The 26,594-nt window shown below is 39.6% G+C and overlaps 1 protein-coding gene and 1 pseudogene across 3 annotated transcripts in view; one reads left to right on the top strand and one right to left on the bottom strand.

The window, feature by feature from the left end:
• Herpud2 (HERPUD family member 2) overlaps positions 1–26,327 on the top strand; it is a 51,651-nt gene extending 25,324 nt beyond the window's left edge. Inside the window, exons 5-8 of one of the 2 annotated variants that reach the window (XM_021172410.1) lie at positions 20,719–20,841; positions 23,941–24,264; positions 25,156–25,270; positions 25,717–26,327. In XM_021172410.1, the coding sequence (XP_021028069.1) occupies positions 20,719–20,841; positions 23,941–24,264; positions 25,156–25,270; positions 25,717–25,878 (724 nt within the window). In that variant the 3' untranslated portion in view covers positions 25,879–26,327. The remainder of the gene's footprint in view (positions 1–20,718; positions 20,842–23,940; positions 24,265–25,155; positions 25,271–25,716) is intronic. The other variant, XM_029481476.1, reaches the window with a different exon arrangement.
• On the bottom strand, positions 12,339–13,380 carry LOC110301376 (annotated as a pseudogene). The gene has a single exon (XR_002378705.1). The product of XR_002378705.1 is annotated as a eukaryotic translation initiation factor 3 subunit H pseudogene (transcript).
• Positions 26,328–26,594: the final 267 nt, after the last annotated feature.

Genomic DNA, 26,594 nt, shown 5'->3' with positions numbered 1-26,594 from the left:
CTTGCTTCTTGGTCATGATGTTTGTGCAGGAATAGGAACCCTGACTAAGACAGTAGTAACACAGCTGTGGTGAGATCATGATTATAATTATAACTGTGTCATGTCCAGAAGACTGTTTTACAGCAGTCTCAAACCTCACCCAAGTGCTCACGTTCCTTTAACCTCTTCTTTCCAGGTGTCCCTCTAGCCTTGGTGGTAGTGTGATGTTAATATAGGTGTCCCAATTAGAGCGGGCGGTCACACTTTACCCTCATCTCTCCATTGGCTGGATTGACTAAAACAAGTCCAGGACTATGGGTACAAACATAAATATTTAGGTTTCTTAGGCTTTCCCTCCCCCTCCCCCTCTCCCTCTCCCTTCCCCTTCCCCTTTCTCTTCTTTTTTCTTATTTTTTTTTCAGAAACAATGGTAACTCAATCTCGGGTACAGCAACTAGAATCCTAATCTTGTAAGCCATATAAAATCTAATTTCTCTGGTGGTGAATCCTTGTGGATTCTCCATAACCTGAGACACTAGTAGTTACATCTTGTCTTCACGCTATCCATCCAAAAAGGACCCTCTCTCTCACCTCCTCCTTTCTTCCCCTATCCTACCAGGAAGACCTTCCTCTTCGCCCAGTGATTGGCTACTTTATTCATTAGGGGATTGGTTCACAAGAAGTCACCTGAGTACATGACTCATTCTTTGTCTGCAGCCCCTCCCAGGAGAGCAGAATTAGCATTAAAATCCAAACAGCATCAGGCCCATCCACAACACTTCCCCCTTTCTTTTCTAATAAAAAACAAAACTTTTCTCTCAAATATAAATAGAGCACAACTATTACCATTTTGTAATTTATAAAGTATAAGATAGACCTAATACCCAGTCCCATCAATTATGTCATTAAGATAGAATGTCATTGTCATCTACCCTAAATTAAAAGACTTATGATTCTACCTTGACTAATGGCCTGGCTTTAGATTATATGCCATATTATAAACCATCCTCTCAAATCTCTTCTTTCAAAGTAAATAGCCTTGGTTGGCTATGAGACTATAAGTAGTTTTTAAACCCCATCAGGGAGTGGGTGGGTAGGGGAGTCGTGGGGGAGGTTATGGGGGACTTTTGGGATAGCACTGGAAATGTAAATGAAGAAAATACCTAATTAAAAAAAAAAAGAAATTTGAGAATGACCAACATTAACTGAAAATTTATAGGAAGCCTAACACAGCTTCCAGAACTGAGACAAATTGTAGAGAGAGCTGCCTACCTATCCAGCCCCAGTAAGTCAGGAAGATGGAGCATTTCTTCAGCCTTCTGGCCCAGGATCATCTGATAGACCTTAGAGAAACAGGAATATTAAGGACTAGCCTACTCTGTCTCGGCAGAACTAAGCTGTCCTAACCTGTAAATTGTGTCCTTTTTCGGGACAGTGTTATGTCAGTAGATGAAATGAGGCAATTCTTGCCTAGTGGCTGTCTCCCCACAACTGGAGCAACTTCATTGATGCTCAATTTCTTCTTTGAATCCAAGAAAGGGGATGCTGTCAGTGGCAGGCTTGTCTCAACAACAAGTGAATAAATAACATTAAATGTCGCATTCTGTGGATTTCTGGTGTTTTTGAAAACCAACTATCTATGTAAAGTAATGTAGACTGTTGTCTGTTAACTACTCTCAGCTATTTCTAATTAAAATATCTGAAATCACGCTAACAATAAACTCAGAGCCATGAATTTGCTATTTGGCCCTTAACTCATAGGCTTAAACATCTCAGATCAAGTTTATAATAACGGTCATAAAAGGACTAGGTCTAAGCCCTGTAATTTTAAATTTTTTGTGTCAATGGAAGCAATTTATATCAATGAAAATCATGATTTAGCATCAAAATAAATTCTGTACCAAAATAAGAAATTATGATTTCAACTTAGTAACAATTAAAGAGATTTCTACAAAATAAGATTATGGCTATGCAATCAATTCTAGCTATTCCTCGCTGTTCCAATTATGACCATTTCTACATTCCCTAGAAAGACAACCTATAATAACCCCCTTCAGCCCCCAGACCCAGGGAACTGGGGTGATGGCATTGAGATATTTTGAAGTAGGGAGGAGGAAAGGGAAAATAGGGGAGTTGGTTGGCCTTAAGAAATCCACACCAACGATTGATTTAGTCTCTGATGTCTGTGTCTTGACTGGATCCAGCTGAAAGTCCAAGACATAAGAGTTCATGCAGGTCAGTTCATCATGTCTGTCTGACGAGGAGACTCACCAAGGCTATCTATTCTGTAATATACAAATCTCAAAACAAAACTTTAGTATCATCAAGATAAATTTTGTGTTTGATTCTCTGGAATCTAGTCCTCTGGGGGCTCTCCCTTCATCGTATCTGATCCATAGAACTCTGGAAGGTGTAAAGACCCTAGTCACCTTTCTAAACACGCAAAGACAAAACCTTTCTCCCCAAATAGCATATCCTTCAGTCAGCAACCAGGAAAGCTTGTGTCCTGCCCTCTTTTCCAGAAGAATAATAAAACCACAAAACTCAAAATCATACCCATTTTGAAAGTTAAAACAAACCAAAACAAATGAAGAAAACTAAAATACTGTATGTGCCTATTCTTAGGCCTTGTCTATTTTGCCAAGCAGGATAAAAACCCAAGATTCCCATGGAGTGCACGTTGACAGAATTTGAGTATCATGTGTGGCATTTAAAGCAATCATCATACCACTGTTCAGCTCTCTGCCTAGAGCAGCCATCTTTTATACCATTTATCTGTTGGCTCCCTACCTAGAGCCACAGACATATTTTATTAATACCTGTATAATATCTAACTGTTGATCTCTGTACCTGGAGCCAAAGACAATATTAATACCTGTGCATAGCAGGCAATTATTGTCACTGTCACTTGGAGTCAGTGACTAATTTTCCCTATCCTAGTTCTGAACCGCAGGTGAAATTCCCCGCATGATTTGGACAGAATCTGTATATAAATCTATGCTAAAAGCAGATAATCCCAATTTTAAATTCACAGTTGTGATAGTCAGAAGCTGGAAACAACCCAGATGTCCCACAAGAGAAGAATGGATACAGAAAATGTGGTTCATTTACACAGTGGAATACTGCTGAGCTATGAAGAACAAGGAAATCCTGACTTTTGCAGGCAAATGGATGGAACTAGACAAAAACCATCCTGAGTGGCCAACCTATTTTTATCTCGTGGATACTCTGACTCAGAACTCAAATCTCTCCACCCAGCTGGCTAGGTTCCCACTGGTGGGTTGTTATTACGCCAGCCCCATGTTTTAGTACCCCCACTACCTTTGTGGTGCACATCAGGCAGACCCACGTTTGGCTACTGTACCTTTCTCTCTGGAACCCAGTCAAGTTGCTGTGAGAAGAAAAACACCACACAAATTAGTTCAGAAACAATAGTAACTCAATCTCTGGGTGCAACAACTAGAATCCTAATTTTGTAAGCCATATTAAATAATTTCTCCGGTGGTAAATTCTGGCAGATTTGCCATAAGCCAGGAGACACTAGTAGCTACATCTTGTCCTCACACTATCCCCATCCAAAAAGGGAGTGGGGAGGTTATTTCTTGAAAGACATTGTGACCAAGGCAACTCTTATAAAGGACAACATTTAATTGGCACTGGCTTACAATTTCAGAGGTTCAGTGCATTATCATCATCATGGAAAACATAGCAACATGAAGGCAGATATGGTGCTGGAGGAGCTGAGAGTTCTACATTTTGATCTTCATGACAGGATTTTACAGTGGGTAGAGCTTGAACTTAGAAGACTTGATCAAAGCCCACTCCCATAATGACACTTCCTTTCACAAGGCCACACTTGCTCCAACAAGGTCACCCCTCCTAATAGTGCCACCCCCCTATAGCCAATTATTCAAACATATGCATCTATGAGAGCCATTTTCATTCAAACCATCATAGAAGATAATCTGTCAGCATGATTATTTAGCAAAATAACAATAGCAAGTTCTACTTGAGGGTCTATGACCTCTGCAGCCACGGGCTTTTGACCGTTCCTCCTCTGGAACAGGCCTCAACCAGTAAGAAAGCAATTAGTTACCTCACAACAGTCATGCCTTTATTGTGCCCACGTGCATAGTTTGTCTGACAGGTCTGTATAGTACTATGCAAGGTCCAGGGCCCAGGGTTCAAACGACCATTGGTATCTTTTCTCCCCAGCACCTGCATAGTACCCTCTGGCTCTATGAAAGTTAGCCAAGCTAGGAGGAAGTCTCCTGGTTACTTTGAGATTGATTTTTGTATGTTCTACAACCAGACTATTTCGTACCTTTAACAGTAGGACCTTATCATGTAGTTATGGTGGGTAGTTAAGAGCAGTGACAATAACTTTTTATAAAAGTTGGGTTTTGTGATAGAAGACTTCTTCTATATGGCGTTTCATACCCCCCTCTTTAGGTCATCTCTCCCTTTCACCCCTGAAGTTCTCCACACTTGCACACCTCTCCTTGTGTGAGCCTTCCCACCCCAGTAGTCTCCTCAGTACTTCTGTCTCACCTCTACCCTACTCTCCTCCCTCCCTTACCGTGTCTCCCACTTCCCCCAAGGCTTCTTCTACTTCCCCGGCTTCCACCTGTGTTTCAAATAAAGTACACAGACTAAAAGAGATCTTCAGATGAGAGAGAGCATGTGGCATTGTCCTGGGCCTGAGTTACTTCACTCAGTTTAACTTTTCTACTTCCATACGTTCATCTACAAATTTCATGTTTTAATTTTTCCTTACAACTGAGTAGTGTTTCATTGTGTGTCCATATCACATTTTCCTTATTTATTTATTTACGTGTTGATGGACATGTGGGTTGTTTGCGTTTCCTATCTGTGGTGAACAGAGCAGTAGTGAATATGATGTGTAAGTGTCTCCAAGGTAGGATTTGAAGTTCTTTGGCTGTAAACCCATGAGTAGTGTAGCTGAGTCATAGGGCAGAGAGACCTCTAGACTGATTTCCAAAGTGGCTGCACTGTTTTATGTTCCCACTAAATGTAAGAATTCCCCTTCCACCAAATCCATGCCAGCATTTATTGTCATACTGTTTTTCTGATGTTGGCCTTCTCACTAGGGTGAAGTGGATTCTCAAAGTAGTTTTAAGTTGTAGTTCCCTTGTCTAAGAAGGTTGAACACGCTTATGATTCTTAGACATTTGTTCTCGTTTTTTGTTTTTTGAGAATTTTCTGTTTAGTTGCATAGCTAATTTTTAAAAACTGGATTGTTTATTTTCTTAATGCTTAAAGGATTTTTTTTATATTCTTAGACACTAATCCTCGTTTGAATGTAGAGCTAGCAAAGATTTTCTGCCATTCTGTGGGCTGTGTTTTCATTTGCTTCACAGTTTTCTTTGTTGTAATATGCTATTACTTTTACAAAATCTCATCTATTGCTTATTGGTCTTATTTCTTGTGATACTGAGACCTCATTCAGAAAGTCTGCCCTGTGCCTGAGAGTTGAAGCATGCCCTCTACTTTTCAGCTGTTGGGGTAGCTGGTCACATGTTCAGGTCCTTGAGCTATTTGGAGTTGAGGTTTTTACATGGCGAGAGATAAAGATCTAGTTTCATTTTTCTGTATATTGAAACCTAGTTTTCCAAGCAACATTTGTTGAAGATGTTGTCCTTTCTCTGGTGTATATTTTTGGTATCTCTAGCAAAACTCAGGTAACCGGGTGTTTTGGAGTTACATCAGGGACTCTGGGTCTGTCCCTTTGGTCTGTGTCTTCCTGCCAGTAGCATGCTGGTTTTGTCACTCTCTCTGTAGTGTAGCTAGACGTGAGATTCGGTAGCACTTTCTGAGTCACTGTTTTTATTTAGGATTCCTTGCAGTTCTTGGTCATCTGTGTGTCCATATATAATTTTGGATTGTTTTTCTGGTTGTGAAGAATAATGTTGGAATTTTGATTGGGATTATTGATTCTATAGATAAGCTTTGTTAGGATGGTTATTTTCACAATATTAGTTCTTTGAATCCATGTGCACAAAATATCTTTCCCTATTGTATTATTTTCCTCAATTTATTTCTTCAGTGCTATTAAGAGTTTTCATTATAGAGGTTTTTATTTGCCTTGTTTAGGTCCTTCCCCCTCTCCCTTTATGACTAATGTGAATGAGATTAGTTCTCTGATACCTTTTTTATGGAAATATAGGGAAGCTGTTGACCTTTGTGTGTTAGCTTTGTATGCTGCCACTTTGTTTACATTATCTCCAAGCTCTAAGAAGTTTTTAATTGGAGCCTTTAGGGTTTCTTCTGTTAAGGATCCTATCATGGTTACCATAGTGGTTTTCCTATTTTTATTCTTTTATCTCCTTCTGTTGTCTTTTGCTGTAGCTAAGAGTTCAAGTACTATATTGAATAGGAATGAGAGAGTGGACTCCCTGCTTTTGTGCTGATCTTAGTTGGAACACTTGAAGTTTTCTCCTATTAGTATGATATTCATTGTATGTTTGTGGTGTAGCCTTTATTATATTGAGCTATGCTTCATTCTAGACTCTCCATGACTTTTATCATAAAGAGATGTTGATAAAAGAACTTTTTGATATAAGCTTCAATTTGGCCTGCCAGCATCTTAATGAGAAATACTACATCTCTGTTCATCAGAGTTTTGTCTATAATTTTCTTATTATTTTTTGTAGTGTCTTCATCTGTCATTGATATCAGGTTAATACCATCTTCATAAAACATTTTTGGGGCCCTTTTCTATTTGATAGAATAACTTGAGTAATATTGATGTGCCAAGGACCAGCCTTGGTTTGGAGCTAGGTTCTGAGAGAAGAGTATCTGGGAGCAGTAAAACAAACAACTCAGAGTCAAATTGTTGGGTCCAATCTGATGGCCGATGTCTGCTCCAGAAGGCTTTCCAGATTGAGCTCTGTGTTCTGTTTGAGACAGTTTTCTCTTGCTCTTCTAAAAATACTCTGGATAGCTCGTCTCTTGTAGATCAAAACCCAGTTTTTTATTTTACATATCAATTCACTACAAGTTCCCTTTTGATTATCTCATGAATCAGCCTCCCTTGACCCTAGTCCCTTGATTCTTAGATGTTGTGTCTGGCCAGTAGATCACAACCTGGGTTCTAGCCTGGAAAGGCATTTTGGAAACCTGGAAGAGAAGAGGGACTGGGCTGTGTGAGATAAGGAAGGAACCAAGACAAAGGTCTCTGCTCAAGGTTCAATTTTTACTATTTCGGCACTCCGTTATGAAGGAAGTGGGAGGGGCCCAATTCCCNCCAAATAATCTTGGGGTCCAGTAGCAGGGTGATCACGTGATGGCCTCGAACAGCAAAGCGGCAGGTTCCAGCAGTGGGCGTGGCAGAACGATTGAATGGGAAGCTCCATACAGGTGTAAACAGTGGAACCATTAAGGCTGGGGGAGGGGAGGCTACACTTAGAAAGAGACTGCAAGCACAACCACAAACAGTAAGATAGCTGGGTGGGACTCAACTCTGAAATTTCCACTCCTACCACACCCAGTCCTGGATCTAAATTTCCTCTGTCCCAGGCTGACCTTTAACTCAGAATCTGCCTACCTTTCTATCTGTTTGTCTTTGTATCTTCTGATAGGCTGGCTCATAGTGCAGCTGCTTTTGTTCCTTTAGATCTGTGAAGCTCCTCATATAATTCATATTGCATCCTCATATGTTGCATAGTTGAGAACTTATATAGTTTCATACTCATGTTTTCAGTGTTCTTTCCCATAGCCTTAAGGCCTGTCTCGAAGGTCACAGTGTTTTGCTGAGACATAGACACACCTTGGCCTTCTAGACTGCTGTCTCTGATTATCATGGAATCATTAACCTTGGTAGAGAGGAGGAATATGAAAATATGTACACTATTATATAAAAAAGCTTTATAGGCCAGGTGTGGTGGCGCACGCCTTTAATTCCAGCACTCGGGAGGCAGAGGCAGGTGGATTTCTGAGTTAGAGGTCAGCCTGGTCTACAGAGTGAGTTCCAGGACAGCCAGAGAAACCCTGTCTCGAAAAACCAAAAAATAAAAAAAAAAATAAAAAAAAGCTTTATGCCCACAGCAACCACCAACACTTATGGAGGCCCATGTCCTGCTGATTCTGTTCCATGTTCTTCTGTCCCTTGTACTTGGCCATGCCGCATTCAGCATTGATGTCTGTTAATTCTTGGAAGCTCTGGTAGAATTTTGCAGTAAGTCTACCATTTCATAGGTTTTGTTTTGCCTATGTGTGGCAGTAAGGCTTATTATCTTTATAATCTTGTTGCTGATTATGGATCTATTTAAATTATTTAATCTTGGCTTACTTTTAATGTGTTAATGTATTGTGTGCCTATAGGAATTTGTTCATTTCTTATAGATTATAGCTTTTACAATTATAAGTCCTTATAATTTTCTGAGTTTCATTGTTATCTGTAATAATGTCTCCCTTTCTTTCTTTTGATTAATTTTGCTAAAGTTTTGTCAATCTTGTTTATCTTTTCAGCCAATTCTTCATTTCATTGATTCTTTGTATTTATTTATTTATTGTTTCTACTTTATTGATGTCAGCCGTATTTTGATGATCTCTTCTCATCTACTCTTTTGGGTATATACTGGGAGGATGAGGGGACTTTGGACTGAGTGCTCCAAGCCTGGGGAACACTTACTTGACCATGGCAGGAGCTGAGCCTGCAACTTATTATATATGTACCTGCTTTTATAGTTTGAGAACTGTAGGGTTAAAGTGCTTTTTAGAAAGTATATCATATATCTGAATTATCAGGGCATCCATTTCAATCTTTAATGCTCCTACTAATCAACCACCTGAACAATGTATTACTGTGTGGGTTGTGGTTAGTAGGTCTGATAGAGCCTGAGGCTCTGCGTCTTGTTAACAGGGTTCATGTGGTACTGATGTTCTACTGCTAGGTCCACTTGAATAGCAAGCATCTAGGTTACAATATTTTCCTTTTTATTTAAATTTTTTTTATTTTGTGTATGTGTGAGTGTGCACGCACCTGTGTGTGTGTATGTAAAAATATGTATGTGCTTCAGCAAGCACATGTCATGGCAGGTGTATGGTCGTCAGAAGACAACTTGCAAGAATCAGTTTTCTTCCACCCTGTGAGTTCTGGTGATCAAACTCAGGTTGTGAGGCGTGGCAGCAGGTATCCTTAACCACTAAGCCATCTCACTGGCTCCTTTCTGTCTCACTCATTCTCACAATAGAACTTCTTAATTCAGTCTTCTGAAGAGCGATTGGGTGAGGAAGAGTGCACTTTCAAGAATATAGGGTTTAGAAATCTTGTTTAAAAAATAAATTGATATAAATTTATATTTAAATAAAGATATTTTATATTTAAGATATAAAACTTCTATCATCATCATCATTATTAATTTGGGATTGGAGATCATAGTACATCTTTATGAAGTCAGTTCTCTTCTTCTTCCATTACTGGGTTCTAACGATTTAATTTAACTTAAGTCATCAGGCTGTATCAGTGGGTGGTAGTCATTTTACTGTTGAGCCAAGCAACCTCTTTTTTAGATTTAATTTTATAATTTGTGTATGGGTGTGTTGCCAGCATGTGTCTGAGATTCATATGTGAACCTGTACCTTCAGAAGGAAGAGGGCACTGGATTCTCCAGAACTGGAGTTAGGAATAATTGTAAGCTACCATGTGGGTGCTTTTAATCAAAGCTGGGTCCTCTGAAAGAGCAAACAGTGCCTTTAGCAGCTGATCATCTCTCCAGATTACACCTGCCCCCATCCCATAATCACTCTCTGTAAGGCTCCACAGATGTTTCCAGTGAGTGAGCCTGATAGACTTACTGGGAACTGAGGTGTGTAAAACCATGCTGTTTTTCAGGATTATGCTAAACATTCATGCTATTCAGACTCTACAGAGCAGGTTTCTAGGAAGCTCTCTATGGCAACCTTATGTGTAGCCATTACATCAAGTTCCTTAGTTAGGCAGTTCCATAGGAAATGCAGCCAACAGTTACAGGTAAAATGCATCTTTCAGATAGTTCAGAGAGGAGAACCTTGGAGAATACTATTTGAACCTGTGTGGTATAGGAAAGCAGAATATATTACAGGGTACTTTTATTTTCATTGTGTGCTGATGAATGTAACAATGATAACTGTTCTACCTTATAACATTGTGTATCAAACCATAGTCCTACAGTGGTGATGGAGCTGGAAATAAAAAAAGTAGGTGGTAATGGGGGGTGGGGTGGGTGATATAACCAAAGATGGGTTTGTTAAACAGGAAACCAGAAATGATTCATATGGCTTAGAATTTTTATCAAAATTCATTTTTCTTAATATTGGAAAGCAAAGATGGATATTAAAATGCAGTGAACCTCATTTCTCTAATATTTCCTGAATATGAAGTCTTTTTTACTTCCTGTCATAATAAGTGCTTAGATGAAGCTGGTTATAGACGTCTATAAAGCTTCTTATGAACCCTTTTATCCTAAGAAAGTGATTACTAGGGCTGGAGAGATGCTGCAGTTAAGAGTACTTGCTCTTAGGCCCCTTGGTCTTGCAAACTTTATATGCCTCAGTACAGGGGAACGCCAGGGCCAAGAAGTGGGAGTGGGGTGGGGGAGAGGGGTAGGGGGAGGGTATGGGGACTTTTGGGATAGCATTTGAAATGTAAATGAAGAAAATACCTAATTAAAAATATATATATATATAAAAAAAAGAGTACTTGCTCTTGCAGAGGACCCAGCTTCACTGCTTATCACTTGTGTTAAGGAGCTTTCTACCACCTTTAACTTCAGCTGCAGGGCGATTGACACCCTCTACTAGCCTCTGTGGGTATACACATGGTGTACACACACACACACACAGACACACAAATATTTTTTAAAAAATGATTGTTATAAGTCAGTAGTTATTTGTAAAAGGCAATATTCTCAGAGTATCCATCCTAAAAGAATGGCTTAAAATATATTCTGTGTTATGACAGTGACTTTTTTTTTATGGTGAAACAATTCCATTTCTCTCAGTGTATACTGAGTGATTTTATTGACTTCATTTGGTAGTAGTGAGTGAGAGTGTCATAAATGAACCTAGAGGGATGAATAATAACTTTTTTTTTATTTTGGGTTTTCAAGACAGGCTCTCTCTGTGTAGCTCTGGCTGTCCTGGAACTTTCTCTGTAGACAGCCTGGCCTTGAACTCGGAGATCTGCTTCCTTCTGCCTCCCAAGTGCTGGAATTAAAGGTATGAGCCACTATCCAGCGAATAATAACACATTAACAGCTGTTATCTTTGATTGACAAGATTTTTTAAATTTATGCTTGTAGTGAATATGTTGTAATTAAAGTAAGCTGTGAATCTGGCATAATGACACATACCTGTAATCCCAGCACATGGAGGCAAAAACAGGAAGTTTGCAAGTTTAAGGTCAGCCTGGACTACATCTTAAGACCCTGTCTCCAAATCAGCCAACCAACCAGTGAACTAAGTAGCCATCTATACAAACAAACAAGAAGTTTATAATATTGTAGTTTATAATATTGTATATATATATATATATATATGTGTGTATGTATATATGTATGTATATATAACTTTTCTAGATTGGGTTGTGAAATTAGTAGCTGTGAAGTGAAAAGACAGTTAATACTTTAGAAAAATCTGAAATGTGTTTATTTTCCTAGTGAATGTTAAAATGGTAAGTAACAACTGTACAGAGATTTGGGGTTCATTTTGGGACTCTCTTTCTAGATGAATGATATTTGATATTTGACCAGAGGGCAGTGTTCCGTGGTGACTGCTTGGAGTCACTGCCTAGGTTTACCTTCCGGCTGCTGTTGGCTAGCTTGCATAGGTCTCTTCTTTGCTGTGCTTTAGCTCACTCCTTACCTGAGGGATGATAGAAATTATCTTACAGGATTTTTATGTAGATTAATGTATGTAAAGTGTTTGAAACAGTAACATAACAGGCACATAGTGATATATTAGCAATAACGTACAAAGTCATTCATTGTTTTAGGTGAGTGCTGCATATTCAGCAAGTGTGCCTAGTACTAGAACACATTTAAATAAGTGATGCTGACACTCAAATATAAGACTTTTTGTTTGGAGAGAGTACATTTGTGACTAATGATGAATGAAGTTATGATTTAACACTGTACTTTTTTGGGGTGTGTGTGGCCTGAAGTGTGCTGTACAAGTTCTTTTTTTTTTTTTTTTTTTAACTGAACAATCAATTAAGGTTTTATTATTGGCTAGAAAACCACTACAGCAGTGACGGCACAGTGCGCCTCCCCACCATTGCTTTGCAGTTTTTCCAAGTGCACTCTTGTGGACTCTCACCAGTCTGTCTACTCAACGTCTTCTCTGGAAGCCTCCTTTTCTTAGTTATTGTATTCTTGACGAGCCTGGGCCATGAAGAGTTTGCCTAAGTTATGGGCAGTGAACTCCTTGGTGTTCTGGCAGTAAGTGTTAATCTGGTCTGCAATGAGCAGTGAATCCATCCTGGCAGGGGCCTGGTGGGGCTTGAAGAGTTTAGAGAGGTCCTCCTCAGGGAGCGGGGACTTGCCTCGACTCTGTCGCTGCATATTGTCCTGTTGGCGAGCTGCTGATACTGATGTTTCTGCTGCTGCTGTTTACTGGTGTTCCGCATGTATGTGTTGTATTTGATTATGTCCTGGCTCATTTCATCCACCCGGCCCACCAGCAGCTGGAGATTCTTCCCCAGATGATTGCTGCTAGCAAGACTGAGCAATTCGTGCTTATCCGCCTCAGCTGACTTCTTCTCAAGTTCCCACATAAGGACATTGATCAGATGTGAGTTTTTAATGACAATCAGCACTTCTTCAAACATGTGCTCAAAGGTGATGCTTGCCTTTTTCAATGCTTCAGGGGAAAAGTCCTTCTCTTTACAAACTTCCATCAGTTTAGTAGTCAGTCTGTATGCCTTCAGCGAGAGAGAGCCTTGGGCAGTTTTTATGGGATCATAAATGAGGACACAGACTCTTCAATGGCGTGCTGGTAGCTGAACTGAGAATCCAAAAGCGCCAGGGTAACGAAGGAGCTGTAATATGTGGACTGATACCAGCCTACGTGGAGGTGATCAATGTTGACATGGCGAAGGCTGTGCATCATCTCCATCTGATACTGTACCTCATCAAAGTCAGCATCATCCTCCGTGTGCTGGGGGAATGGGAAGCAGTTGGTAATCTCTAGTCGATCTTCTACAACCAGACCCAGGAGCACTCCCTGAACAACCTCAGTTCCTTGTCCTTCTTCTTGATAATGTTTGATTATCTTTAATACTACCAGGCCGTCGATCTGCACCTGCTTCACGGCCGAATCTCCAGAGCTGCCTTTGCCTTTGCCCTTGCCCTTCCCCACCACACCGCCAGCGGAGCTGGTGCCTTCCATGCACGACGCCATGTTTCCAGCCGGACCGCTGTACAAGTTCTTTCCCATTAGCTATGGTCTTCTCTCTGCATATACCCTCATAATTTTACCAATGAAACAGCACTTCCATCTTGGCCAGCTTTAACATAGCTCTCACCTTAAATGTGCAGGAGCAGTGATTTAGTGACTTAGGAAAATTGAATACCAAAATAAAAGTTCTTTTCTAACAACAGTACTTAACTAGTCTGCAGTTATCCACCACATAGCACCTGTTCCCCATCTCTAGTGTGCTTGCTAATGTTGCTGGGTTCCTTTTCTTACTCCCTGAAACTTCAGGGTTTTAGATGATGCTCAGGAGCCTGCTAAACTCACCCAGCATACATGGTGAACTTGACTTGGGAAATCCTGGGAACACCCTTTGCTCTTGCAGAGTCATGAGACGCATGCAGAAGCATATGCTCTCTTGAAAGCAGTGGTTTGCAAAGTCCTGTTTACAGTTCCTGATAGACTGGTTTTAGACTCATCTGTTGTGCTCCTATATTTACTTAACTACAAAAATTGCTTACTAGTTTATTAGACACTCACCTTTATCAGGTCAGTTTCTCTGAGTTAGTAACAGCTTTGTATGTTTGTATTGAACCAAAAACCCATCAGTGGTCAACCACTTAGCAATAAACTTTACTGAAGTTTTTGTAATTATACATCTGCATTTTTCTATGTATACATTTAAAATTGGAAGAAACTTTAAAAATATTTTCAGATCTATATAAGTTCACATTTAGTCTATCTGGTTTTTCATTGCTTGGTTATATTAATTTGCTTACTTCTCTATGGTGGAAAATTGTATTATTTGTTTCTGTTGCATATTATTTCAAACTCTCAGTAGTGTTCAGGACATTTTATTTTCTTGCTCACAGGTCTCTTTGTCACCTAGAACAGATCTGCTGGATTCAGGCTGTAGGTTGAGTTTAGGTCTGGCACATGTTTTTCTGTTGGTGTATCAGGTTCCTTGGGATGTACGGAGATAAACTTAAGTCCTAAGCTCATGTAAAGCCTTGCTGCCTGTAGCATTTTATTGCTGTTTGACTAAGTCTCTCGAACTCTCAGTAGTACTGGGGTAGTAAAGTATCAGCATTCCTATGATATGAGTGCTCCTACCATGGGTAATTTCAAGATATTAAGGGCATACCTCTACTTTTTAAATAAAAGAAGATATGCCATTTAGATTGGCAGTGTCCTCCACCCCAAAAACTAGAGACTGAGAACAACCCCAGTGTGAGGCATGGAAAACCTCCCTTCATTATTGGTCAGATGGACCCTAGAGACTCACCCCAAAATATGGACTATTATCATTGTCCTCACCTGGCTTCCAGATCTGAAAGTACGAGGGTCCTGTTGAAGACACCACACACCTTGGACACAGGACTTTGTGGAATCGAGCTGGATCTAACCTTGAAGCCCCTTCCTGAGGACTAGCTCTCACAGTATCAGAGCAGCTGTGCAATGCAAACTGCAAAGGGAAAACTGCAATCAATATTCTAAACAGTTGTAATGCCTATGAAACATAACAATGATCAGAATAGCAAGCTATCTCTAAAGTGTACTTATATTTTGGGGGTAACCATCAGCTGTCTAATAGGACTTAAGACCCACTTGATAGGAAGGAATTCATGCCTGGTACATCAGACCTAGCCCATTACCTGTGACTGGTGAAAACATGGACCCTAAAGGAGAACCTACTACTCCTACTTTCTTAAAGTAATAAATATATTTTCTAACTGTATTCTAGTATACAGTTATACTTATACACACTCTCCTCTCCTCAAAGACGCTGCTTTTTGCACAAACTGGAGACCATTAGAAACATCTACAGCTAGTCACTATGCATAAGCAGCTGATTATAGGCTCTCACCCCCAACTGATATTTCTGTAAATCCACCCCTATAATGAAGGCTCAAGAAATACAGTGCAAGAAGGGGCAGAAAGATTGTAAGAGCTAGAGGGCCAAGACATCTGCTTCGAGATAGTGTCATCTATGGATAACAGGGAAGCTGCACCTATGAGATCTCAGTATATCACAAAGTGCCCAAACGAGCACTTGGTCCTCATGGAAACCTCATGAGCACAACCTTCCCTGTCTGTATTTCTATTAATATTTTGATCCTGTGAACTCAAACTGGAATAATCTGTTGCTTCTTAACCTGCAGCTAGAAACTTGTCCGTATTCCTTTACCAACCTATGTCCTACATGGTGATGTTAGTCAGAACAGTGGCCGTACTTCTTGGTACCGGTTTTCTGTAGTTACTTTTCTTGTTATTCCAGTAGAAACCTGGCTAAAGCAGCATAAAGGAGCATTAATTTATTTTGGCTCATGGCTATGGAGACTACTGGGGCAGGGTAGTGAGGATGGTTTGTGCTGCCTGAGAAGATGGGGATGTAGACAGGTTCTAATTGCACCACCTATGCTGCTAAGGCTAAACTGTGAGTCACTGTACATGGGGACAACACGCAGTATAGTAGCTGTGGACAGAGGTATGGAGTCAGAAGATAGTGTAGAGGGTACAAAACTCTTCTAGTCATCTGGATTACAGTGATGGGGATCTTGATTAAGAAACTACAGAAGTGCTGAAGAAATTCATGATATACTCCATCCAAAACAAACAAACAAAAAACAAAAATAAAAAGCTTCACCTCAAATCAGATAAAAAAAAAAGGCAAGAATCTAAACAAAACAAGAAAAAGCTCTCAAGACACCAGAAGACTTAGTTGTGTAGAAGATATTAAGAAAAAAATACAATCAAATATAGAAAAAGTTGTTTCTGTTCCCAAAGTGAAAGTCAAGTTCACTTATTATGTAAATTGCTTCCAAAAACTAAGACCAGGAGGATGTTTAAGGTCTTTGGCAGTGGGGGGAAGTATTTTTAATAATATAGTTTTAGGTGCTGGAGAGGTGTCTCAATGGTTATGAATATTTGTTGCTCCTACAGAGGACCTGGATTCAGTTCCCAGCACCCACATAGTGGCTTACAACCATCTGTAATTCCACATCCAGGGGATCTGATGCCCTCTTATATCTCTGCAAGTACCAGGCATGTGTATAGTACACATACATAAACACTGTATACATAAACATTGATATACATAAATAAGTCTAAGAAAAAATTTTAAAAGTTTAATCCATAGTTCTATGTGGGGATTACATTATCAAGTTGATTTAAAAGTTTATTTCTTTGTGCTATTCCAGTTTGCTGTATTTTCTCTATGAGGTAGCTTTTCTCAGTTGTATGAAATGATTTTATGAGTCTACTATTCAGACACATTTCAATACCTGCTTCATTCGGCTTCTTCCTGTTCTTTCCTTAACATATTTTTTTAAATTGTTTTCATTGTTTTGTAGTTTAATTTCCATTGCTTTATGGTGGAAAATTCAAGAAAACTCCTTCTGTTTGTGTACTTTTTATATACTTATATGAATTCAAGTATATTCTCATTCTAATACAAAGTATAGCATATTGTACATACTTTTCTATATCTTGCTTTTAAAGAAAATGTTGAAAAGGTTACTCAAAGAAATGTATAGAGATGCTCATTTATTTCTCTAGCTACATAGTAATTCAGTAGGTACATGATTATTAATACTTATTGACAAATATTTGAATTATTTCCAGTCTTTGCTATTAAATAAATGATTATAATACCTACTCTTTTATTGATAAATATTTGAGTAATTTCCAGCCTTGCTGTTTAATAGTTGCATGGTGAATAGCTTACGCACGTATCTTTTTTTTGTTGTTATATTTTGACTATCTCGTATTTTGGATGAAATCTTTGATGTTACACATGGGTCAAAGTAGATAGGTCAGTGAGCAAGCAGTCTCAGGAATTAAGAACAGTTTTAACATGGAGGTGAGTGCCAGAGCTTTCTGTAGCTTTAAGTCAATGACCTATTGTCATTGTGTCTCTGTTAGTAGGAAAAGGAAGCTGTTAGGAAGCTATGACAAGTGAGTGTAGTGACTCAGAAGCAAAGATGGGAAGTTACTGTCAATAGCAATCAAAGAGATGGATTTCACATGTGCTCTTTGTCAGTACTAGGGTGAGTGTGTTCAGCAGGGTCTGAAATAATACTAGGTACTTTAATGTCTTCTAACTTAGGAAATAAACAAAGGCTGTCATTGTTTTAATTTGTATTTGGTGCCCTAAGAGATCAATAGGTTCTGGGTTTGTTTTTGTTTTTTTCCTGTCTATCTGTCTGTCTGTCTATCATTTTTGGTTTTTTGAGACAAGGTTTCTTGGTATAGCCCTTGCTGTCCTGGAGCTCACTCTGTAGCCAGGCTGGCCTTGAACTCACAGAAATCTGCCTGCCTCTACTTGCCTAGTACTGGGACTCAAGGCATGTGCCACCATGGCCCAGTAAGGAGTTGTTGATTGTAGAGCCCTAGTTTAGGACATTTTGGAGAGACTAAACTGTTGAGGGACATATTTTCAACTTTATTAGTATTCTACCTGTAGAGAGCATCTACCTGGAAATAGAGCTGCCTGAATTCCTGCTATTAATAAGAAATACAACCTCAAACATCTCTATTGTGTTAACTTTAGAATGACAGGACTGGATTTTCTCTCTCTAAGATAAAGGGAAGGAAAAAGTTTCTCTTTAAAAGTCTACATTTTTCAGAGCTGAGAAAATTGGAGTAGATCCCCTGTACCCACGTAAGAGCTAGTGCTACTGTCTGTATGCCCAGATCTGGGAGTGGGGCTGGCCAAGGCAGTGGTAGAGATAAGTAGATCCCTGGAGTGGCTGTGGGCCACTCTAGGTGGATTGGTCAGCTCCAGGCTCAGCGGAAGACCCTCTTAGAGAAAAAGGGAGGTGATGAGCAACAGGGGAAGGCACCCAATGCTGACCTTTGACCTCTCCATAGTCCCCTCCCTCCCCCGGTCACACACAAACATGCACATCTGTGCATGCTATATTAACAAATGTGCATATACATGTAGATACATGCACAAACAAAAGAAAATAAAAGAGTTATAACACATTCACAAGTGCTGCTTACTGGTGTATGTATGTACCCCATAGTTGTTTTGGTTTGTACGAATACCTCTAAGTATTTTTTTTTTAAATTGAAAATAGATTTTTGATTTCATACACTCACAGTTTCTCCTCTTTCAACTCCTCCCAGGTCCTTTTCTACTCCCTACTGACCCTAATCTACACACCGTCCTTACTCTCTGTCATTAGAAGACAGACAGACATGTAAATGATAACAACAATAGCAGCAGCAGCAGCAAACAAACTGGAATAAGACGAAGCAAATAAAACTACCAAACAAAAAACAAAAAACCAACCAAACAAAGAAAAAGCACAAGAAATACAATGGAGATGCAGAGACTCACATATTCACACACACAAAAATAAATTCTATAAAAACTGTAATTTATAGGCAAAGACCTATAAGGAAAAAAGGAAGAAGGAAAGAAAGGGGAAAAATTAAAACTGGTGGCCACACAAATCATAATGAAACAAGGAGCCTCTACAAATATCATTCAGTTTGTTTGGTTTTGGCTCTCTACTTCTGGCATGGGGTCTGGCTTTAAGAGTTGTTTGACTATGCCGGGCAGTGGTGGCACGAGCCTTTAATCCCAGCACTCGGGAGGCAGAGGCAGGTGGATTTCTGAGTTAAAGGCCAGCCTGGTCTACAGAGTGAGTTCCAGGACAGCCAGGGCTACACAGAGAAACCCTGTCTCAAAAAACCAAAAAAAAGAAAAAAAAAAAAAGAGTTGTTTGACTGTCTAGTGAGCCTTCACTGGAACAGACCAGTTTTTCATTTGTGAGTGGTTATTATCAGTTGGAGAAGATAGATTTTGAGTTAGTAGTGGAGCTTGTGATCTCTCCTTCCCAGCCGTGGGACCCCATTTGGGTTAGATCCATGTCTTTATGAGTTCCTGTGTGTATCAGTCCTGGCATGTTAGGAAGGCCTTGTTTCCTTGGTCTCCTCTATCGCCACTAGCTCTTGCAGTCTCTCTATCTCCTTCTCCATAAGTTCCCTGAGCTCTGAGGGTAGGGTTTGATGGAGGCATCCCAATCAGGACTGAGTGTTTCGAGGTCTTCCACTCTCTGCAGTTTGTTGTGAATCTGTTTTGCTTCTATTGACTGCAGCCTCTGAAGACGGTTGCAAAAGACATTGATCTATACGTATAGCAGAATGGCATTTTTATTGCTAATTCTTAAATTACATATTTTAGAGTTACAGTCTTTTCTAAGGTCTGGGGAACAAAAGCAGAACTGGTTAACTATAACTTTCTTCTTTGCTATGATCAAATATTTGACAAGCAACTTAAGGGAGGAAGGGTTTAATTTGACTCACAGTCGGAGGCGGGGAAGGCACAGTTGCAGAAGTTTCAGGTAGCTGGTCACAGTGGATCTGAAGTACCTGAAGTGGGGCTGGGCTAGGACACTCTCCCCTTGTCTTATTTTCTCCAGCAAGGTTACATCTTCTAAGGGTTCCAAAACTTCCTAATCCAGTGCCACCAGCTGGGGACCAAGTGTTCATGAGCATGCCTGGGACATTTCTTTTTAAAGATATATTTATTATATATACATACACTGTAGCTGTCTTCAGACACCCCAGAAGAATGCATCAGATCTCATTACAGATGGTTGTGAACCACTATGTGGTTGCTGGGATTTGAACTCAGGACCTCTAGAAGAGCAGTCAGTGTTCTTAACCACTGAGCCATCTCTCCAGCCTCCTGCCTGGGACATTTTACATTCAGATCACAAAACTAGTGTTTATTGAATACAGAGTGACAACATTTAAAGGAGGATTCCATTTCAGAATTAGGGAAACAGAAGCATAAGGAAGTTAATAGTGCCTTTTCACAAGTTTTGTTAAATTAATAGAACTTTAACTTATTTTGAAACCATATTTAGAAGTATGGTCTTCACTCTTGGCTCTTTAAAGGGCAGTTTATATTTGAAATGTTTGTATTTGAATGTTTATACTAGTTTAAATTATTTGGCTGCTGTATTTTTAATAAAATTTTATTACTTGGCTATGACTATTCCTCAAAAATTTAATATGTCATGAAATTTATTTGATAGTTTTGATTCTTAAAGGGAATGTACTTAAAAATCAAAGTATTCTTGACTTTGCTCACACTTGCTACATATTTTTGTGGGTGACTTATTTTCTCTATATATACTTGGGCCCAGGGCCAACTTAGGTAAAATGTATTGTGTTATTTGAAGAATATTGAAAATCAGTAAGATTTAAAAATATTATCAGTGGTTGATTTACAGTTCACAAATCAGTTCAGAAAAATGTTTTTTTTTTCCTTACACATTAAAAGGCTTCATTTATTCTTTACTACAGAAATGTGGATCACCAGTTTCCTGGGCAAGGTGTACCCCCTGGGTTCCCAGTGTACCCTGCGCTCAGCCCACTGCAGATGCTGTGGTGGCAGCAGATGTACGCTCATCAGTATTATATGCAATAGTAAGTATGTCTGAGTTCACTGCCTTACGTCCTCTCTTACCTTAGCTAAGTCGATCTGGATTGTACTTGTTGTTATCACTTGGTTACTTCAAAGTTACCAAGAAGGAATTTATAAACTCAGGAGACACCTACTTTAATTGGCGAATGGACAAAAGCATTCCCCTCTGTTTCACATCAGCCAGACCTGTTCGAATTCCCTTCTTCATGCCCCTGATATCATTTAGCAGTATTCAGATACTTAAAAAAAAAAAATGATACAAAGAGTTTTCCCTGACAGGCTGCAGATCCATATGGAGACAAAAAGTCAAAGGGAAAGGGGCCATAGGAAGTATAGGGCTCAGTGTGACACACACGGTCGCCGCACTCATGCTTGACTGTGGCCGGAGGAAGTAGGCATCTCATCTCTGAGGCATGACTGCTTTGCTCTCCATTCAGCCTCATCCTGTACACCATGCCACACTGACCAGCTGCCGTTCTGTATCTTCTGTCTATATGCCCTCCTCTCTATCTCTCTCATCACCCCGCCTCTTCCTTTTTCTTTAATTTTTTTATTAGATATTTTCTTTATATACATTTCAAATGCTATCCCAAAAGTTCCCTATACCCTCCCTCCGCCCTGCTCCCCTACCCACCCACTCTGCTTCTTGGCCCTGGTGTTCCCCTGTACTGGGGCATATAAAGTTTGCAATACCAAGGGACCTCTCTTCCCATTGATGGCCAACTAGGCCATCTGCTACATATGCAGCTAGAGACACGAGCTCTGAGGGTACTGGTTAGTTCATATTGTTGCTCCACCTATAGGGTTGCAGACCCCTTCAGCTCCTTGGGTGCTTTCTCTAGCTTCTCCATTGGGGGCCCTGCGTTCCATCCAATAGTTGACTGTGAGCATCCACTTCTGTATTTGCCAGGCACTGGCACAGCCTCATATGAGACAGCTATAACAGGGTCCCTTCAGCAAAATCTTTCTGGCATATTCAATAGTGTCTGCCGTCTCTTCCTTTTAACAGCTGCATTTCTTGCTCAGGTTGACAGATCCTGACCTTCCTGCCTGCTGTGTGCCTGCTGACACCCAGGACTCTGGGTGTGCTCTTAGATGCCGTTCTTCCATGGCTGCAGTTGTCAGTCCTTTCCCTTCTGTGCTTCTTGCATTGCTGCTCTGTTCCCGTAGGGTAGTGGCTTTTGCTCTAAGGTCAGAACACCTAAGCTTTGGCTCCTTCATTCTTTAAGTACCTTTCCTTCTGACTTCTTTGTCAGTGAAACTTCCCCTGGTCGTTGTCAGGATAGCTCTTGGCCTTAACCATGTAGAGTGTAGCTTCTGTTATCCCTGAACCTAATATCTTACACAGATATAACTGAGCTTCGTTCTTTCTTTGAATCCTGCTTCCAAAATTTCAGCCAGATCCTTTTCATTTTAAATCTGTTTTACTTCACAGTAGCTGCCTTTTTTTTTTTTAATGTCATACCACAACTATATCCTACTTCACATAACTTTCTTACTACTGAATCAGGCTTTTGTTCCCTCCAAATGTCTTCTGACTTGACTTTCTTTCCTCCAGCCTGTACACACACACACACACACACACACACACACAGCTTACCTGCATAAATAAACACTGGCTTCAGGGAGGTTATTTGTACTTCTTATGTTGTCATGGTCAGCTATCATTTAGTGATGCCTTTGTACTGTTTTCTGCCTTCTGCTTGCTTGTGACCTCCATGCAAACCGTGTAAGGTGAGTAAGACCCCACTCTAACTTACTGTTGAGTCAGATTACTGTGTGTGCATCATTCCACTTTTGAATCTCAGCTTCTTACCTTTAGAGTATAGCTCACCCGTGTATCGGAGTGGTCACAAGATAAATGTTTTAGAAACAAAAAGGCTTATTTAGAAACAAGGTCCTCCGTAGCACATTGGTTTAAATTGGAATTTATAGCCTAGGGAATATCATTTCCTTAATTTTCCTTAGGTACCTTGACTAACTTTATCAACAGTTTAAGCATTTAAAAATACGTAGTAGTAAAACAAAACACACAATACAAAATGAGTAAAGAATCCCTGCGTACCCGTGTTTTCGCCTCAGTATTATAAAGCTGTGCCAGTCTTATTCTACAGCTTCTCTCTTTGGTTATAATTTAAAGCAAAGCCCATCCATGTTACTATTTTTCTAGGGAAATATTATTTTTCTTTGTGAGACAAGGTTGTTTATAGCCAAGGTTGGCCTCAGAATGACTTTTTAGGCAAACATGGCCTCCAACAGTTGTTTGAATGGCTTCTGGCTCCCCAAAGCAGGGACTGTAGGCTCGTGCATGCTACCATGCCCAGTTTTATGTGGTGCTAGATACGGAGCCCTGGGCTTTCACTGTACCAGCTAAACGACATAATTTCTTAAAATTACATTTTATTTGTATTTATTTATTTATATTTATTTACTTATTTATTGTTGTGTGTGTGTGTGTATGCACACACATGCATGTATACTGTGTCCTACATGTAGAAGCAGAAGGCAGCTTGTGTGATTGTTTCTTTCCATCATGTGAATCCCAGGGATTGCACTCTGGTGGCCATCTTGCTAACCCTGTTTTGACTTACACAAGTCACATTATCAGCATCTTTCAGGACACAGTCTTTCTAAGGTGACAGGAACCAGTGATCCTCAAATGGAATTGCCCAAAAACCAGGGTTGAGGTTAAGGAATGATTTTTTTTTCTCCTAAGATTTATTTAATGTTTAAATCCATATTTAAACAAGTATCCCAAAGTGTGGCCTGAGAGGAATTTGGCAGCTCTGAGGTATTATCCCATGTAGAATAATAAAATGAATTGAAAGATTAATTTCAGCTTGGAAGTGTTTTAACCAGAATATTTGGTTATTTCTTCCTCCTCTCAGTGTGGTCTTAGATGGCCAGGCTAAGAGAAGGCCTTCACTAGTTCCACTATTCCACTGGAAACTGCTTTCTCAGAAATACAGAGCAAGAATACTGTGGTACTGGAGATTACGGTTATACAATTTATAATTTTATAATACCCAAGACATTTAAAAATACAAAGTATGGTAAAGGGTTTTGTTTTTGTTTTTTTAATATTTTGATGACTGTTTCAGTCAAGCTGCAGTTTCAGCTCAGGCCACATCAAGTGCCGGCTCAGCCCAGCGTGCTGCATCGTCACCTCTAAATTTGGCACATGTTCCTGGAGAAGAGCCTCCACCAGCTCCCAACCTAGTGGCCCAAGAAAATGGGCCCATGAATGAGAATGTTCAAATGAATGCACAGGGCGGCCCAGTGCTGAATGAAGAAGACTTGAACCGCGACTGGCTGGACTGGGTGTACACGCTCTCCCGAGCTGCCGTCCTTCTCAGCATCGTGTACTTCTATTCCTCTTTCAGTCGGTTTATCATGGTAATGGGAGCCATGCTGCTGGTTTATTTGTGAGTGACAGATATTAACTGTTTGTGATTTCTCTTAATTACTTTCGAAACTGTTGACCACAGACTCTGGCATAACATAGTCAGTTAGAAATGCTGAATGGAGGAGTTTTAATCCTGGCCTTCATGTATCTGGCATATTGATGCTACACAAAAGCAAGGACAGGAGGAATTGTGTAAAAATATTTATCAGAATAGTTAAAAGCAGAGATTTTGTTTATCATATTTTATATAAATTTTTAATTCCATGATTCACAGAAAGCCAGTTATTTAGAACTCAAATATATGATAAGCGCTCTCAGAAGGATGTTCTCTTTTTTCTTTTTTTTTTTTNTTTTTTCTTTTTTTTTTTTGGTTTTTCGAGACAGGGTTTCTCTGTGTAGCCCTGGCTGTCCTGGAACTCACTCTGTAGACCAGGCTAGCCTCGAACTCAGAAATCTGCCTGCCTCTGCCTCCCGAGTGCTGGGATTAAAGGTGTGCGCCACCACTGCCCAGCAAGGATGTTCTTTTAAGTTGTATTTATCAATATTAAGTCTTACAAATGTAGATCACTCTTTTTTTATAAGTAGATTGTTTTATTTTTTCCCTGGCCTTGCCTTCTCTGAAGGGGCAAAGAAAAATACCTGGTTATATTTTATTAAAAAAAAAAAAAAAGCCCCAAAAGATTTTGTGATTTAGAGTGTCACACTGAGCCAGTTATGTCCACAGTAAGCTTTTAGATTTGAATTGGGTTTTGTTTTGCTTTTATTACCTTGAGAAATTCCCTGGCTTGAGGGAAGATACTTGTTTTTATCATTTATCATAGCTCTGATAGTTTTTTTTTTTTCTTGAGGGACATTATTTTATTGGGTTACAAGTGACTATGGCTTCTCTTCTTTTTATTTTACTGAACAGACACCAAGCTGGATGGTTTCCGTTCAGGCAAGAAGGCGGTCAGCAACAGGCTCCCAACAATGTGGACGCTAACAATGACGGGCATAATGCAAACAATCTAGAACTTGAAGAAATGGTAGGTTATGGATGTTTGTGTAGATTTTAAAGGTAGACAGTCCTCAGCCCTACCTGAGACAGAAATGACAGGCCTTGGATGCTCCGTAGATACCTGTGGGAAGCACACGGAGAAAAGCTAATGTGGAAACTGTGGTAGATTCATTTGGGCTCTTAACATATAGTACAGTCAGTCATAGCTTATGTTAGGATAAGTAGGAAGGATTAGCTTCCAAAAACCATCTGGAAGGAAAATTATGCCTGTGGTAAAATGTATTATATTGGCAGTTATTTGCACACTGCATAATTTATAAATGCTAGACTTCACAAAGATCACTAATGGTCCTGGATCTACCACTAGACTGACACACCCAGATCTCTTCTTGCTACAGAGTATTAGCCCTCTGCTGCTATAGGTTTGTGTTTGTGGTACGGATTACTCAGGAGTATGTTTATGTTGTTTGAAAGGAGCGCCTTATGGATGATGGACTTGAAGATGAGAGTGGAGAAGATGCAGGTGAAGATGCCAGTGCAGCTCAAAGGCCTGGGTTAATGGCTTCAGCTTGGTCTTTTATCACCACCTTTTTTACTTCACTAATACCAGAGGGGCCTCCCCAAGTTGCCAATTAGACCTAAAAAACTGTGCCAGCTGCAAAGGAGGGTTTGACTTTAGGAAAGCGGTTTAAATAACAGTGCAATTTAAAAACAATGTATAACTTTTTTTTTGATTATCATGTACAGAGGTCTTTTCTTTAAGCTTCTCATGCATATGAATATTTTAAGCACAAATGGACTACTAAGCTTGTGATTTTTCTTTGTTTGTTTAAAGATCCTAACAACATAGCATTGCTAACAGTACTGGTCTTCCAGCTTTATTCATTTCAATTATGTATAGTGCGCCAAGCAGAACCACTGTGTATTATTTCTTTAAAGAGCTGCTACACCTTTAAATGTTCATAGCTAGATGGCCAGCCCTTCAACGTGTACTTTGAATAAATATATCTATTTTCTGTGAATTATCCTGAAAGTTTTAAACAGAAATGACCTCATAGTTTTTAATAAAGTTTATTTACCTAAAATGTGCTAGTAGCATCTTGCCCACCCATAAAGCAATAAACTTCTCAAAAATATTAATTTTGACATTTGAATAAATGATGGAAACTTTCTATTTTAAGGGCACATGTCCCATCAGTTGGAATTAGTACCTTAAGAGAAAAAAAAAGGCAGCTCTTCATTGGAATTAAGTGATACAAAATGTTTGATATGGCAGAACTTTTATAAAATATGCTGGAAATTGCTCCCTGTAATTTTTTAAATAAAAAGTCAATTATGATAAACAGCCTTAT

Source organism: Mus caroli, chromosome 9, assembly GCF_900094665.2.
Source record: "Mus caroli chromosome 9, CAROLI_EIJ_v1.1, whole genome shotgun sequence".
In the NCBI taxonomy this organism is placed as follows: Eukaryota; Metazoa; Chordata; class Mammalia; order Rodentia; family Muridae; genus Mus; species Mus caroli.
This window is presented reverse-complemented; position numbering and strand designations above follow the sequence as displayed.